This window comes from Carassius auratus, chromosome 1 (assembly GCF_003368295.1).
Source record: "Carassius auratus strain Wakin chromosome 1, ASM336829v1, whole genome shotgun sequence".
Lineage (NCBI taxonomy): Eukaryota > Metazoa > Chordata > Actinopteri > Cypriniformes > Cyprinidae > Carassius > Carassius auratus.
Window position 1 is genome coordinate 13,554,259 of NC_039243.1, and position 17,075 is coordinate 13,571,333.

Consider the following 17,075-nt stretch of genomic DNA (forward strand, 5'->3'; position numbering starts at 1 on the left):
ACTACTACTACTACTACTACTACTAATAATAATAATAACTGAGTTTGAGTCTGACGAATCCTTCACGGAACTCATCAAAGCGGCTACTGAACCAACAGACTCACTTACAGTTTACTAGTTGGCAAAGCACATCAGCCAGTGAAACCACATGAACCATGTGTTGTTGTCTTGACACTTCAGAGATGAATTGTTTGCACATCATGCAATGCACATACATCATACTCACTGAAGCTTCTTCAAAGTGTTATTGAAGTTCGAAATCATACACACAACACATATGCCAGCACTTAACCAACTAATACTACATTTTCTTTTCTTGTCTATCATATTCTTAATAATAATAATAATAATAAATAAATAAAACCTGGCTACGTGTTCTGTACTAGACTAACTGAGACATGGCACATACTATTGTTGTTTTCTTGTTGGTCTGATTGCTTCTATTGTTCTCCTTTGTATCTTTTGACAGAAGAGTCGGCTAAATTATTAAATGTAAATGTAAACACACAATGGTCAAACGTATGCCATCATATTACAATACAGTTTACTAATTTACAAGGCACACTTAATGACATATAATTAACTCCTTGTGAACCCTTCTTCATTTAGGGAACACACTCTATTCCTCGGCAATGAGCATAATTTTTTTAATAAAATGTACACATTTTGTTTTAAAAATGTTTTTAATATGGTACTAGACAAGACGGACCTCTATGATATGCACAATTTAATCATATATAGTGTATAAAATATATATATTTTTTTTACATTGTAACAATTAATTATCAATCATTGTGTACAGTATTTAAGTTAAAAATATAACAAAACATTTTTTTTTTTTCTAAACCCATTTCACGGAAGGCAGAATGATGCCACCTGGTGGGAGAAATAGAAAAAGTCACATGTCCACGGTAGAATCACTAGTTGCCTGTGTACTGTATCCCTATAGGCTGTGTATTTCCTAGTTGCTTATAAAATTATTTTAAGACCTACTTTATTATGTTAAAAGTTTTACCATTTAGCCTTCAGTGTGTCCAGATAGCAAGCGTTACAAAAAAAACAAAACAAAACAGTAAAAAAAAAAAAAAGAAGTGTTGCATCATGTTTCATCGTGTGCTTTAACCACTTTTATTTGCTTTTATTATTTTATTAAGTGCAGCAGGAAAGAAGAATGTGCCAGTTCTCAAAAAATACTAAATGGGAAGAACACATGACCATGTACATACCAAACAGATGGAGAAATATTAAATTTCCCTGACATGAACATTACAAAACAACATATACTGTATGACAGAAATTGAGACATGAACTTCCTGCCATTTGGTCCATTTAAAATGCAGTTTCATCATTTAGATTTTTAATTTTCACAGAAAAAATAAAATAAAATAAATAAAAATTAGTTGTCATTACAGTAATGGAGCCTGTAATGTACCTGAATCACCAATAATCTGTTTGCATGCATTACTGGAACATTTTGCTCAGTTTATGTCATTAAATCAACAAGAGAAAGTAGCCTGAATCTAGTGTACCAGCTATACTGTCACTCATTCTGTACGTTCTAAAGAACACTGGAAACATGCCATTTAACCCCATTACGTTTCAAAATAGTTTTCTGTAGTTTAGCATGTGCTTTTGTGGGCCCCCTGCATAGGTTTGAACCTACAACCATAGACATCTAAATATGAACATGTAACTATTGTAATAGTTACATAAATGTGTTCTTCAAGCAGTTTCACTGGGTATCTTAAAAAAAAAAAAAAAAAAAAAAAAACAGTAACACACCATTATGTATGCACACCATTTCAAAGAGCTAATGCTACGCATCTGAATATACAAACAAATCAAAGATCTAATTTAACAGTATAAACTTGAGTAATTGTGTTGTATTCATATAGGCTTGTAAAACTCCTATTTAAAGTGCGATAACTCAAACACTTTAAATAGAGGAACCACCAAACCACCATGAATAAGCATTGAAAATTGTGAAACTGCCCATGTCCTATTTCACCCCAAAATTAAAAGGGAAATTATATATATATATATATATATATATATATATATATATATATATATAAGAGAGAGAGAAAGAGATTTTGCACACAGTTTTTACATCTGTGTGTGTATGTGTACCTTGTATTCCCTACATTATGGGGACCAAATGTGCACTCAAGGATTGTAATACCAGTAAATTTTGACCTTGTGGGGACAAGTTTTTTGAGAATCTAAAAGTGCTGAAAGTTTTGTGAGAGGGGTAGGTCTGATTTAAAAATAAATTAGCCAGTCAGCAAAACATCAACTAATATGTGTAATGTGTAAAATAACAGATTCTACCACTATCACACCTCCACGTCTCGTCATACATTAGTATGAGTGAGTTCAGAGTGAATTTTCTGATGTCTCTTCAAGTTGCATTTCTGAGTGAACCTTTTCCCACAGTCTGTGCAGATGTAAGGTCTCTCACCGGTGTGAACCCTGCGGTGTGCTTTCAGGTTACTCAGTTTGGTGAAACTCCGTCCACAGATGGTACAGCAGAACTGCCTCTCACCTGTGTGAATCTGTTGGTGAGCTCTGAGGTGACACAGATGAGAGAAGCCTTTTCCACACTGGCTGCAATTGTGCATCGTCTTCGCCGAATGGTGCCGCATGTCCCCTTGAACCCTCATACTAACCATCTGTGGCGGATTTCTTACTGGGTGTACAGTACTGAAATTTCTTTCACCTGTAGCGGCTCCTTCAGGATACTGACGGACATGAGGAAGTTTAGTAGCAGGAAGGGCTTTGCAGATGGACTGTGCCCGGTCTATCTGATCCGTCATAACTGAATTGGGATGTAGAAGGATTTTTGCGTTCTTTCTAACGGGTGTTCTGAGATGCTGCATGGTTTGTGGTGCAAGGCTCTGAACCTTGATGGGAGGCGCAGGATAGGAAACCCGCTCCTGTACTTGAGGTCTAGCGGGCAGAGGATCTCCAGGCTGAAGATCTGACTGTGCTTTCTTAGCACTGTTATGAGCAGAAACCACCGGAGGCCTGATCCTTTCCATATCTTCCCAGTCTGGTGGAAGCATCACTACAACTTCCTGTTTAACAGGCCCTGAGTCAATGCTGCCCACTTGCGGTCTCAAACCCGGAGACTCTGAAGATACTGAGGACCCGACTGGTTCTGGCTGTGAAACAGAAGACCGTGCTGAAGGGTCTGTTTTAGGGTCAAACCATTTTGGGAGGTTTCTTTGTCTGACCTCATTTTCATCCCCTGGTCTTTCAGTGAAAGATGTGCATCCTGGTTTGTGGTCAGAATCTGGATTGCGGAGTCCATTGGTCTCTTTAACACAGGCTGAAGGATCTTTTTGTTTGTGTATTTGAGGATGTATCACAAGATGAGCTTGCGGGTCTCTAGGCTCTGTTGCTTCCTCTTTCACTTCTCCTCTATGTTTAGGTTCACACACTTGAACAGTCTGTCATGCACAAAACACACATGAATTAGAAAACACTCAAAAATGATACTAACATATTTCTTTAACATAACATCTCAGCAAACTACAATGGATCAGTTTTGGACATCTAAGCCAAATTTAAAATACATGAAGTTCATTGCATTAGATGATATCAAATAAAAAAAAAGGCATGTGTATAAAAAAAAAAAAAAAGACAATGATTTATCAGACCCAACTGACATTTTGTATGACTATGGTTCCCCTCAAGTTCACAGATGCTCTCTGACACTCAAAAAAAGTCAAAATATTTTTTCTTCTTCTGGGCCACTGGATATTACCAGTGAAACAATACCATACACACATTTTGTTTAGATTCTGTTGAAGTCTTCTCCTGATTTGCACTTCCCTTGGGACTGCACCTGCTGTCAGAGGCACTTTCCTGCTTTACAACAAGTGGGTGGTCCAGACCTATAAAACATTTAATTAAAAACAGAGACGCATCTAGACTCTGAATAATTGTTGTATTTAACCAACCTTAAGTAATATAACTAATATGTGAAATGTGCTACATAGGTCAGTGATGACCCAGGGCCACTTTGGGGGCCTCAAAAAATTCCAAGGGGGCTTCAAGATTACTTTAAAATATTTACATTTTTTAGTTATAATTAATTGATGTAAAAGCTGAACCACTTAATGTCTAGAAACTTGTTACTTTTGTACCTTTTTTTTTTTAAACCGATTGTTCTTGTTTTATTCATCACTTGACCCAAGTAAGCACTGCATAACTAGCGACAGTCCTCTCGGAGAGCCATGTTTCTACTCACTGCTCTGTGATTCGGGGCCTCTGTGTAGCATCCTCCTCCTGGACACCGCTGTCCGACCACAGTCCACGCACCTCACCCTCTTAAACCTCTCCCGTTCTCTCAGTTTGGCCTCCGACAATATCAGCCTCCGTCTGAACGCCTCCGTCTCTCGTTTGCCTCGATCCATCTGCTCCAAGAAGCTCTCCTCCACCAGCCGGGTGATCTCGTACATGGTGGTCTTGAGGACCGTCTCCATGACCGCAGACAGCCGAGTCTGGAAGGAGAGGACCAGCGTGTCCGTCATCCTGGATCCGATCTACTCAAGCTCCTTCTTACAAAGATAAACAATAGCTAAATGCATAGAGATTATAAAGGTGATCGTGAGATTAATGACCACCCATGTCGATTTCTATATCAAATATTTTCTATTGAGTACTCATTTTACACATGAGTATTTTGGCAACTTAATTTCACAGTAAGTGTTGCACTTCACACTTTCGCAGCCAGTCAAATCAAAGCCCGATGATAAAATCCTCAGTGTTAGCAACGAGTTTATTACATCTGCTTGACAGTAAACGTCCTATAGGCGCGAGTAGCTGTCGCATAATGTCTAGATAACGTCCTATCTAGTTTATTCTGTGAATGTGTAAATCACTAGATGTGTGACTAATGTATCCTTCAGCACGTTAAGACGAAGCGAGGCTGAGTATACGGACAATGATGTTGTTGTGGGTGACGTCACGGGTAGTACGGTGGCCTTGTTGGACAGTACGGTAATCCGAATCCGAGTCCGAGACAGAACACACAGAACACTTTTTACCTGCGTCGTTATAGAATAAACTATATATATATATATATATATATATATATATATATATATATATATATATATATATATAGTACAACTCTAAACCACATAACTTTCAGTCTTAAGGAAAACTGTTTTTGCAGTATTTAAACCGCAACACAGCAATTGATAATCGGCAAGTGTTGAACTAAAATCATGAAAAGAAAAACATATTTTCGTTTCTTAAACGTTAACTGAAAAAAAAAAATAGAATAAAAATGGTTCTATTTAGTTATGCACCGACATAACTAAAACTGAAATAAATTTAGCAAAAACTAGACATTAAAAAAATAACAAAAACACAAAATTAACATGAAAACGAAATTTACAATATTGATTAAAAACTATAGTAGAATCTCTTTGTTACTAACATGACACAGTTCTAATCACAATGGTGATGTATTTGTGAAAGGAACTAAAATTGTAGCTTTAAGTCTCATTGGACAACAGAGTTCATTTTATAAAATTAAGGATGACACCCTTCACACACAGCTAAACAAAAAGCTTTACTTTTACAATATTATAAATACTTTAACATGCATCATTTAGTAGTTGGACCCCAAGTATAAAACAAGAAGTTGCATTACATTATACACAGAATAACTCAAGTGTTTTTAGGTTTTATAAGACAGGCTGTTTAAAGCTCGATTCTGATTGATTGGCAGACATTCTACAGTGTACAATTATTTTTAATCTATGAAGTCACAAGTTCGAGGTCTGTCAATATCATAATAATTCCTCTCAACATTGCGTCCACATTAGCACTTTGTATGTGCATTACTTTATCTATATCATTCTTCTATAATTCAGTTGTCAATAATTCTCTACATGAGTTCTGATAAACCAAGGATTGTAAATAAAATTTATAAATAAAATGTAATCATTTGGAATAAACAGCTGGAGGATTTAATCAACCAACAACCAGATAAATCTTTAAAATGATGAAGCAGAGAGCTGAAAATTGACTGATATTGCATGTCACACATTGCATATTTGAACAAATATAAATATATATATATATATATATATATATATATATATATATATATATATATATATATATATATATATATATATATATATATTAGGTTTATTAAAATAAACTGAAATAAATAACATTTTCAAAATTAGAGACAAAAAAAATGAAAAAAAAAAATGAAAAAAAAAAAAATCTTCTTTTATATTCTACAAAAGAATGTCATTCAGGTTTTAATTGACTTAAGGGTTAGTACATTTTATTTATTTTTGGGTGAACTATCCCTTTAAGAAAGACTAAATCAAATTATCCAGAAGACATAACTATAATGGGAGGCTCTACAGCAACAATCTTATGACTTATGGGAAACATCTTCTGATCATAATAAATGTCCAGTCTGGATTTAATACCCTTCAACAATTTATTAATCCAAACAGCTTTGTAAAGTTATATGGTGGATTTTATTTTTGTCATGGATTGTTCTGGTCAGCACTATGTTTGCGATGATGTGACCTGAGATGATCCAGTCGTTTGAAGCTCAGTCCACAGATCCCACAGCAATACGGTCTTTCTCCTGTATGGGTACGCTGATGGACTTTCAAGATGTCAGCCCGGGTGAAGCTCTTGCTGCACATAGTGCACTTGTGGGGTTTCTCCTGTGTGTGAATACGCTGATGCAGCTTGAGGTTCCACAATCGGCTGAATTTGTTCCCACATAGTGTGCAGGTGTAGGGCTTGTCTCCGGTCTGACTGCATCTGTGTCTCCGCAAGTCACTGAAGGACGAATAACCTTTCCCACAGTGGCTGCACAAGTGGAGACCATCCTGCTGGTGGACACGCTGATGCACTTTTAGGTTGCAGGCCTGAGTGAACTTCTTACCACACTGGTTACAAGTGTATGCAGCACTTGAACTGACTCGGTGGGAGAGCGGGAAGGCGTTCACAGAAGCCCTGTCATCTCCTAATGCTTGTCCAACATTAGGTTTCAGAGAGTGATTCGATGCTTGTCCCTTATAAACTGAGCCACTTGTTGTGTCCCCAACATACAGTGAGTGTCTTCTATGCCCAGCACCTCCTGCATCCCCACTGTGAACTTCAGTGAAGGAATTTATGTCTTGCAAGTGGCCATCTGCATTTATAAGTAAACAGTGCATGTCTCTATCCACGTTTTCTGTCTGGGGGCTGACCTGCACAAGTAAAGATCCTCTGTTTCCTCTATTACGCTTAATGGAAGAGCTGTGACGTCTCCCACCTTCCTCGTGCAGGTCATTTTTCTCAGGCCCAACCGCAACAGATACTGAATTACCCAACATGTCAACAGTTCTTTCTCTGAGACCATCCAGGTCTCCCACCTCCACTTCACGCACACTGTAGCTCGCTAGCTCTTCTGTGTCATAGCGTGTTGGATACAACGGACCATGGACATCTGTGATATCTCCATAAGTCTCATTGTCAGCAGTCTGATCAAGTCCAGAGCTCCACTCTTCCTGAATCTGATGCAGCTCCTGCTCACTGTAACTGTGACCTGAGAAATCTGATGTCTCAGCTCCTGGAAAACCAAACATGGAAAAAAAAAATGTCTAATGTTCAAACACAGTCTAATATGAGAGGGTTAAAGCAGTAATCAGATGTTTAAATCACACCTTCAGTATCCAACATCCATCCATCCTGAAGCTCTTTATTACCGGCAGTGACAAAAAGGGCCTCCTCTTTCAATACGCAGTCCAGTTTCCTGTCCTCTTTGCTTGCAGGCTACAGAGAACACAAAGACAGAATGTGCACAGAATGTTAAAGTCACGATGAAACAGGCATAGCGACAGATCTCTTCCTCTGCATTGTGATGAAACAGATTATCAACAAAGAAAAAATGTAGTATAGGGACTGGGTTCTATTTATTGGTTGTTGGTTGGATGGAGCATAAAGGGGTGGAGTTTAAGACGACTAAATGATTGGATAAGTCATGCATGCATCATCAGAAAAAGGTTTTTTTTTTTCACTGCAAAAAAAGAAGAAAAAAAAGAAACGTACTGTATGCCCAGATGAACTGTTCACATTAAGATCAATAACATGCATTTAGAAAATAATGGCTCACAATCTTCACAGCATTATATTTCAGGTTTTGAGAAACACTGCAGTAGGAGGTGACTCACCTCTGTTGTGTTACTGGAGCTGGTTTGGTCTTCCAACCTCTCTTTTCCCAAAAGGGTGTCAGACTCCAACTCACAGCTTCCCCAGTTCCCATCTGGAACTTTCTCCTGTTTGAGGCTGCATTCATTTTCTACATGTGGTCAAGGGTGAATGCAACTGTGAGGGCATTGATTACATAGTCCTTTAATGGTCTTTAAATGGACAGAAGAAAACAGTCATATGTCTGGAATGACGTATGGGTCTTTAAACAATTCCTTTTTTAGGTCATGTGGCGAGTTTGGATTTTTGAGTTGACAGAAATACTGGTTAACCTATGATGTTTTCTTTTGGGATCATGAACATGCCTGCAAAGTATGTGCTTGCAAAATGTCTACTACAATTATGCAACTGCACAGACCTGAAATGTATTTTTATATGACAGTTTCTCAATGTAGGGGTTTAGGGGTCGACCAATTATCGGCGCCAATATTAAGCATTTTTACAGATATCGTATCAGTTATTTTCAAAATCGATTTGCCGATAAAATTATTTAAAAGCATTTAAAGAAAGTTTTTGTCAGAGCCCTTGTTACTCTCAATTGTGAAATTAATTTTCATTTTATTTATCGGTTGAAAATATCGGTTTTACTTGAACTGTAATAATCGGTATCAGCCCTTTTCACTATAAATCTCACGATCTTGGTGTTGTTAGCACAATGCTGTTCTGCATGAAACAATACCATGTATAATAGTCAGTTTTTGAAAAAAATGTTTAGATCAATCTTCATCACTAAATCAAGACAACACTGAGCCTTAGTTGAAATGTGTTTATGAACATACCTGACTGTGGTGGCATTTCTTCTTTTTCCTCGTTACACACACGGGATTTGTCACACTCTGCACACCTCAGATTTCTCAAACCCGTCTCTTGATTTTTCCGTCTGGTCTCGCTCCACTGGAGCCTCTTCTTCAGAGTCTCTACCTGCTCTCGACTACGGGACACTTCCTTAACGAAACTCTCCTCCACGAGACGAGTGATCTCAAACATGGCAGCTTTAAAAACGGTCTCCATGACCCCAGACAGCTGTGACTGAAACGAGTGAATGACTTCAGACATGATGATGACAACACGGATTAAAAAGCCTTAACCCAACCTAGAGTAGTCTAAATACTTTCTTTGTTGTATAAACAAGCACGACGACAATCATTCATCCTCAAGCTCCACCTCGTTAGACGTTTTAAACCAAATTGTCACATCATATCGTTAGAGTGCGTTATCGAACCATCTTTTAGTTTAATCAAATCTGCGCTAGTCCCCATACACTTGCTAGCAAAGGGTAGCGATGACTGTTATTGTGTTACTCTAACTAACAGTTATTGTTCTCTAATTAGATTCACATTTAAACATTCACGAGGAGATTCAGAGCTGATCCAAAACATGCTCTCGTCCTATTAGGACTGACTGGAAGTACTTCCTGAAGCAAACATACGGATGGAAGCTGGGGACAGATTTAAAGGGACAGTTCACCCAGAATAGGAAAATAGTGTTCACGAATTTACTAATTTCCTCACCTTCCTTTTGTTGCAAACCTATGTGAATTTATTCTGTGCGACGGACAAGTAGTCTTCACTACATCTTTTGTCTATACAATGGAGGTGAATAGTGACTGAGTCAAGGTGCAAATTCGCAGGCAAAAAGAAGGTCAATTTTCTATCATTATTATTATTAATGTAGGGCACCTTTGCAAACTTCAAGGGGTCTTCAAATATGTCATCTAAATTGTTATATAAGCACAGTGTATATTAACAAAATGCTTTTAAATATACACTACAAACATAGATTTACAACATTAATAGACATTATATTTTTGAGTTTACTTATTTTTATTACAACAGAAGTACCATAAGATAGGAGGGCCTTTCGAATGTTGTCTTGGGCTAAGGGGAGCGTTTGAGTCCACTTTGCTCTAGATGCCTGCTACTGGAAAGGATGCAGTTTGCATTTATTTCCGTTTCTAATGTGCTATAAATAACAACAGTAACATAATAAATGTATTTATTTATGAAACTATACAAAATACATGGAGCTATATGGTGTAAAATATTCCAAAATCCATTTTTAAAACATTTTAAGTATGACTTCACAGTTATTGACAGGAAAGATGAAAATGAATGTGTTGGTTCTAAAAAAAAAAAAAAAAAAAAAAAAAAATAGTTCCTGTTTTGCTTGAGCATGTTACATTTTCACACAAAATAGCTTATACTTGTAAGGTGAAGAAGTCATTACCCCTTAACCATGCAACAAAGACATGATTCCTATCTTCCTCTGAGCCAGGATATTTGAGCCATTGGTTTGTGGAATTCTTGTCCAATTTTCACATATATGAATGATTTTGAAGACATTTATTTGTTCATTGTCAGTCTTAAATAGTGAAAAAAATGCACATGATGAAGAGTTTTTATTGATAGCATAATAATAGTCCTATTATTAGGCCATTTTTGTCAAGATGCAGGACTGTGCAGTTCATTTATGCTACATGGGCTATTTAAAATGTATTTTTATTCTTGATTCAAAAACATTTAAGTTATAGGCTAGACACTGGACTTTAGAGAAAAAAAACAAATAATCAATAAGTTATCATTGAGTTTTGTTTCACTCCCTTGTGAATACTTTTACATGTATGCATTGCTTAGAACTTCAGTGTGCTTCAGTGTCATTAAAAGTAGACCGCAAACTATATTTACAGCAGTCTATAAATAAAACTTTTTCACATTCAGTGCGGAAGTATACCGCCCTCCTCTGGATGCGTCACTGTGATTCTCGTTGACTGTGTCAAAGGGATCGCATCTTCTCCATAAAAGTAACTTCATTCGAATCGGACCATGTCCGATGCGAGCGCGGACGATTATGACGGGTTTCAGACCCAGTTCACGAACATAATGGAAACAATCTTACAGACTGCTGTCAGGGAAGCGACAAAACTTTATGATGGCACTTTGCAGCGCTTGAAAGCGGAATTGGTGCAGCTGAGACAAGAGAATGTCAACACGAAGACAGGTGATTCATCCGGCCAGAACACAAAGAGATTATCTGAAGCTGGGAGTCAGAGGACTGGAAATGGATCTAAACATCGTGATATTGGCGTGCAGTGCGGTAAGTCTTTTTCTTATAACAAAGTGTTCCTGAGTTACGGCGTGCATTAAACACTTCCTGGAAAATATAACGACTTTTAACGGCTTAGATGAAGTCTGATGATAAATACATGAAGCCACTTGTATGGCCTTATTTCTGTCTGTGAACATTTTTATGCACATATTTAATGTATGTATATTTACATCAGTTTTCAATCATAATCTGTAATTTATAATGTATGCCCTCCTAAAACATCTTAAACTAGATAAGATGTTTAGGCTGGTTATAGAATGGGTTTTGGGCACTTTTTTGCTTGTAGCTGGTTAGGCTTTTTTTTTTTTTCGCAACAGGGATATTTACAGTGTTTTTTTGTTTTCATTTGACAGAAAAGCCTACACTGGTGGACCGGGGATGCAGCCCCCTTCAGTTTATAGGACAACGTGTTAATGTGGGAGACATTACAAGCGATAAACTCACAGATCTATGTGCCAGTGAGGACGGGAACAGACAGCTTGCGTTGCTCCTCGTCAAACAAGAGGTAAGAAATGACAGGTCATACTACAGAAGAGTAAGTGTTCATGCCCCACGCCTTTTGCATATAAATTATGCTGTGAGATACAGCAGAGTACACAGACTAAGGCCATATTCCTTCTCAGCAAGGGAGCAATTCAATATTTAGAAGCTTGACTAAATATCAAAATATGTGAACTGAGGTCAATTAGGATTGAACTGAAGTTATGTTTATATTTGATCTTTCTGAAGTGGATAATTTTTTAATGCTAGACCCTTTATATCATGATTTTATGTTCTGTGTTTTTAGCCTCAAGAGACTGAATGCAACAGCTATGCACCAGGATACTTTTTACTAAAGCAAGAGGGTGCTGAACCAATCCTGGTGCGCAGAGAGCCAAATAAGGATACCATGGAAAGGGGTACAAGAGTCATTCACAAATTTATATATGTCTTATATGTAGTTCATTCACAAGTGCACAACATAGACTCAACTGCTTGGTGTAATATACATTTAGTCATTTAGCAGAAACAAATAGAATTGAATATAATATAACATAACAAAATATAACATTACATACCCATTTTAAAAGTTGAACTTTTTACACTTGAATGAATTCTAAAATCTTCTGTTTACATATAATTATCATATAAGAGCCAATCCTTTTCAAATAATAAAAAAATGCATAAATATATATATTTATATTAAATTGACAAAAATATATATGAGCTGTTTTTCACAGTTAGGACAAATGTAGACCAAAAATAAAAACTAGTTCAGATGAATTTACCCCATCCTGTAATGTACACCATTCAGATATTCAACTACTCTATCTGTTGAGGACCCAATTTGCAACTTTTTTATTTACATTTTGTCCTCCTTATGTTCTTTTTCTGCATCTTCACCTCTCTATTTTACAGTTGTGATACCGCCAGCATTGCAAACAATAACTAGGCACCATAGCAACCAAGGAGGGAAGTCACCATGTCCAGTGACTACTTCCTCTTGTAGTCGCAGAGTGGATTCCTGTGGTCAAAAACCCAATCAGACTACACAACCCATCCAAAGTACAGCTAAAAGAACACTGGAAAACACTGAAGGCTTGTCTTCCCAAAGCAAAAGACAGAATCTAAGTGCACCAGCACAGACATCCACTTCTTCAGTACTTCCCAATTCGACCCAAACTCCTGTTTCCACTGTTAACCTGTCTGTGCCAATGATTGAGCTGTCTGGCACTCCAACAATACCTCAAACGAAACCAACAGCTTCATTAGTTTACCGTCGACCAAACCCAAACCCTCAAACATCAAACCAGACAGTAGTCCCTCAGAAAGAGGGGTCAAATATCTGTCAAAACACCTACCTAAATCCTTTTCCCCCAAGCCAAGTCTTAGTAACAGCGCCTCATTCACCAAAACAGCGAGTTCAGGCATTGGTTTCACATACTGAGAAAACTCTTTCAAACATTGCCTCACTAAACCAGGCCACTGAACCACTAACCCAGTGTTCATCTCAACTTACACAACCACCATTCTTTCCACCACAATCCATCAAAACACCAGCCCAAGAGATGACTCCACAAGTACAAACTGTCATGCCATCAGGACACGTTCCTGTCGCAGCAGATCCAAATCCAGTTCCACCAGTCCAGGATCGGATTCTCCCAGCCGGTCTTGTTCCTCCTCAATCTCAAGTTTTTACATTGCCACAGATAATGCCAGCACATTCTGTGACTTCAAGTCCATCATTCCAGTTCCCTTTGGTTCTGCCACCCAATCCAGTTCAGGGGACGCCACCTTCTTATCTGCCAATGCATGTTCCATTTACTTCTTCGCACATTCCAGTTAATGGAGTTCAGGGATCCGTGTCCTTAAACCCACCTCAACCTCCACTTACGCAATCTCAATATCCACCACAATCTGATCAGTTTTCCTCTTCTCCAGACCATTTTTTTCCTCCACCGGATGATACGCCAAGTTTGCTGGAATCTCTTGATACTTTGCATTTGCACTCACCCATTGTGATAACGCCACAAGATGCCCTGGAGCAGGCACCCATGCACCATTTTCATCCATCTGGGCAGTTTGCTCCTCTGCTAACACTGAAGGAGCAACAAGCTGCCACTTCAGCTAACGTTCTTTTAGGGCGAGTACCCATTCCGTCCTTAGATACCTCTGCGTCTCCGGTTGACAACATCGAAGCAGACCTACCATTTTCCCCATGTTGCACAGAGAGAAATGACAAAGACCTCTCGGAAGATGATGACACCCCTACACTCCAGTCTAGACTGAGAAAACAGAGAAAGTTTTGCTCCAGATCCAGACAAATAGATCCTGCAGATGAGGACAGCACACTTATGGTCAAGGATAAAAGGGTGGATCAGGTACAGAATGAATTGATTAGTGAAACACCACATTCTGGCTCAAATAATGGAAATCAACTATTACCAAAACCTTCAGGCAAAACACTGCAGAGAAATACGAAGTGTCCCCAGTGTGGAAGGGTCCTCAGCAATGCGTCTGCCTTGGAGAACCACATGAGACTTCATACAGGCGAAAGACCTTATACCTGCTCCCAGTGTGGAAAAGCGTTTCCTAGTGTACGAGGTCTTAACCGGCACATGAAGGTCCATGCAGAGGAGAAACGGTATCAGTGTGATGAGTGTGGAAAGAGTTTTGTATACCACTTTACCCTTACCAAACATCAGCTCATTCACTCTGGAGAAAGGCCGTTTCCTTGTAAAGTTTGTGGAAAGAGGTTTTTGGCCAAGGCAGACCGGGCTACACATATGCGAATGCACACTGGAGAGAAGCCATTCTCATGCACTCTATGTGGGAAAAAATTTAAACATAGAGTCGCTCTGAATATGCATATGCAGGGGCACAGAGGAGAGAAACGCTACATCTGCCCCCACTGTGAAAAGGGATTTGTGGATCTAGGCAATTTTAAAAGACACAAGCTCATCCACACAGGGGAAAGACCGTTTGAGTGCAAGGAATGTGGGAAACGCTTTACTCAATCAGCCCATCTCAAGAAACATGTCAACACACAACATGCTACATGAAAAAAAGAATTTGGATTGTTCAGTATTAAGCATTCAGTGGATCCCCTTGATTGACTGACAAATATTCTGTTACAAAATATATAACAGTATTAGGCCTGATTGTAAAGTAAAGGGATAGTTCACCCAAAAATTAAAATTACCCCTTCATTTACTCACCCTCAAGCCATCCTAGGTGTATATGACTTTCTTCTTTCAGACAAATTCAGTCAGAGTTATATAAAAAAAAAAATCATTGTTTTTCCGAGCTTTATAATGGCAGTGAATGTGGATTGAGAATTTGAATCTAAATAAAGTGCATCCATCCATCATAAAAAGCACTCCAGTCCTCATGGCTCCGGGGGGTTCACGAGAGAGTGGCATTCCAGCGGATTACGTAGGTGTAGCGTAAGCTCCGGTGAGAAGTGACTAAATTGAATTCATTTCTAGATCTACACGGTATACACAAAGTGTTTCAGTCTGGTTTTAGATCTTTATATAGGACAGAGACTGCACTGTTGAAGGTTTTTAATGACTTATTACTTGCTACTGACTCACGGGACTGTGCAATTTTAATTCTAGTAGACCTTACGGCTGCATTTGATACTGTTGACCACAAGACCTTGATTTTGTTGGGATGGTTTAGATTCTATTTGTCCGAAGGAACTTTTTCAGTTAACTTTGTCTCCTCAACTGTTTCTTTCACGTGTGGAGTCCCCAAGGGATCCATTTTGGGGCCTATTCTGTTCTCCCTGTATATACTTCCCTTAAGAAATATTTTAGAAAGTTTGATATTACTTTTGATTGTTATGCAGACGATACGTAAATGTACCTACCTTTGAAACTTAAGGATACTTCTTCTTTAGAGCCCCATTGCAGTTTCTTGAGGATATTAAGGCCTGTATGGCACTAAATTTTCTTCATTTTAATACTGAAGTTATACGGTTTATGCCGGGAGGTACTTGTGAGTCATCCGATTTGGACCTTGATGAATTGAAAACACTTGTGAAGCCATATGTAAAAAATGTAGAGGTTATCAGAGACTGTGATTTTAAATTGGACAAACAGATTAACTTTGTAGTTAAATCTTGTTTTTTTCCAATTGAGACAACTCACCAAGGTGAAATCTTTCCTGTCTTTTAAAGACTTTCAAAGAATCATCCATATGTTTATTTCGACTCGTTTGTATTATTGTAATGGCGTCTATGACGGTACAGTATTAGTCAGGCCTCTCTCTTCATACTGCAGATGGTCCAGAATGCAGCAGCTTGCCTGTTGACAGGTACACGTAAGTGGGAACACATAACCCCCATTCTCACCTCTCTTCACTGGTTATCTGTCCATTTTAGGATTTAGTGTAAGATTTTGGTATTTGTTTTTAAATTTCTTAATGGTTTAGCACCTAAATATCTGTCTGAATTGATCAAGCTCTATACTCCACTAAGAGCGCTTCATTCTGCTGACCATTTGCTTCTAGTTGTCCCACGGGTAAAGTTGAAGAGCAGGGGTGACTGATTATTTGCAGTGGAGGCCCCGAAGCTTTGAAATAGTTTGCCCATCTACATTAGACAGGCTCAAACACTTTTTGTTTTTAAATCTAGCCTAAAGCCCCTTTTCTATAGTCTAGCATTTGACGCAATATGAGAGCTGCTTCTTTTTATTGTCTTTATGGTATCTTATTATTTTCCTTTGCATTGTTGACTGCTGTGTCATTGATATTTTTATTACTTTTGTGTGTACAGCATTTTGATGAACACTTGCGGTTTTTAAAAAAGGGCTCTATAAATAAACTTTGATATGACTGTTCTAACATCTGCTGGAACACTACTCTATTGTAAAGTCACGGATGAAATTATACGGTTTGTAAAGTTTATTAACTGTGTAGAGTACTTTTTATGATGAATGGATGCAATTATTTTGTTTCCAAATCTCAACCCCCATTCACTGCCATTATAAAGCTTGGAAGAACCAGGACATTTTTAATATAACTCCGATTGTATTTGTCTCAAAGAATAAATATATGTATATGTGTGTGTGTGTGTGTGTGTGTATATATATATACAGTACAGACCAAAAGTTTGGACACAACTTCTCATTGAAAGAGTTTTCTTTATTTTCATGACTATAAAAATTGTAGATTCACACTGAATGCATCAAAACTATGAATTAACACATGTGGAATTATATATGGAATTATATACATAACAA

At 37.9% G+C, this 17,075-nt stretch overlaps 3 protein-coding genes across 3 annotated transcripts; 1 reads left to right on the plus strand and 2 right to left on the minus strand.

Moving 5' to 3' along the window:
* Window positions 1-2,269: 2,269 nt before the first annotated feature.
* LOC113071051 (zinc finger and SCAN domain-containing protein 21-like) lies at window positions 2,270-4,976 on the minus strand. Its single transcript, XM_026244448.1, has 3 exons — window positions 4,256-4,976; window positions 3,793-3,899; window positions 2,270-3,452 (listed from the first exon to the last, which is right to left on the minus strand). The coding sequence occupies exons 1-3, from the start codon at window positions 4,536-4,538 to the stop codon at window positions 2,355-2,357; spliced, it is 1,488 nt and encodes a 495-aa protein (XP_026100233.1). The 5' UTR covers window positions 4,539-4,976; the 3' UTR covers window positions 2,270-2,354.
* A 1,235-nt stretch (window positions 4,977-6,211) lies between these two features.
* LOC113071138 (zinc finger protein 34-like) lies at window positions 6,212-9,918 on the minus strand. Its single transcript, XM_026244538.1, has 4 exons — window positions 9,024-9,918; window positions 8,208-8,335; window positions 7,701-7,809; window positions 6,212-7,606 (listed from the first exon to the last, which is right to left on the minus strand). Exons 1-4 carry the CDS (start codon window positions 9,298-9,300, stop codon window positions 6,528-6,530), a joined length of 1,593 nt encoding a protein of 530 aa, XP_026100323.1. The 5' UTR covers window positions 9,301-9,918; the 3' UTR covers window positions 6,212-6,527.
* Window positions 9,919-10,951: 1,033 nt separating this feature from the next.
* On the plus strand, window positions 10,952-16,499 carry LOC113071224 (uncharacterized). The gene is made up of 4 exons (XM_026244619.1): window positions 10,952-11,337; window positions 11,703-11,854; window positions 12,137-12,248; window positions 12,748-16,499. Exons 1-4 carry the CDS (start codon window positions 11,067-11,069, stop codon window positions 14,889-14,891), a joined length of 2,679 nt encoding a protein of 892 aa, XP_026100404.1. The 5' UTR covers window positions 10,952-11,066; the 3' UTR covers window positions 14,892-16,499.
* Window positions 16,500-17,075: the final 576 nt, after the last annotated feature.

Coding starts and splice junctions, on each gene's coding strand:
- LOC113071138 (XM_026244538.1), bottom strand. CDS start 9,300: ATGTCTGAAGTCATTCACTCGTTTCAGTCACAGCTGTCTGGGGTCATG. Junction 7,810..8,207: donor GCTCCAGTAACACAACAGAG/GTGAGTCACCTC, acceptor TGTTCTCTGTAG/CCTGCAAGCAAAGAGGACAG. Junction 7,607..7,700: donor ATGGATGTTGGATACTGAAG/GTGTGATTTAAA, acceptor TTGGTTTTCCAG/GAGCTGAGACATCAGATTTC.
- LOC113071051 (XM_026244448.1), bottom strand. CDS start 4,538: ATGACGGACACGCTGGTCCTCTCCTTCCAGACTCGGCTGTCTGCGGTC. Junction 3,900..4,255: donor AGGCCCCGAATCACAGAGCA/GTGAGTAGAAAC, acceptor AATGTTTTATAG/GTCTGGACCACCCACTTGTT. Junction 3,453..3,792: donor CAACAGAATCTAAACAAAAT/GTGTGTATGGTA, acceptor TGTGCATGACAG/ACTGTTCAAGTGTGTGAACC.
- LOC113071224 (XM_026244619.1), top strand. CDS start 11,067: ATGTCCGATGCGAGCGCGGACGATTATGACGGGTTTCAGACCCAGTTC. Junction 11,338..11,702: donor TGATATTGGCGTGCAGTGCG/GTAAGTCTTTTT, acceptor TTCATTTGACAG/AAAAGCCTACACTGGTGGAC. Junction 12,249..12,747: donor TAAGGATACCATGGAAAGGG/GTACAAGAGTCA, acceptor TCTATTTTACAG/TTGTGATACCGCCAGCATTG.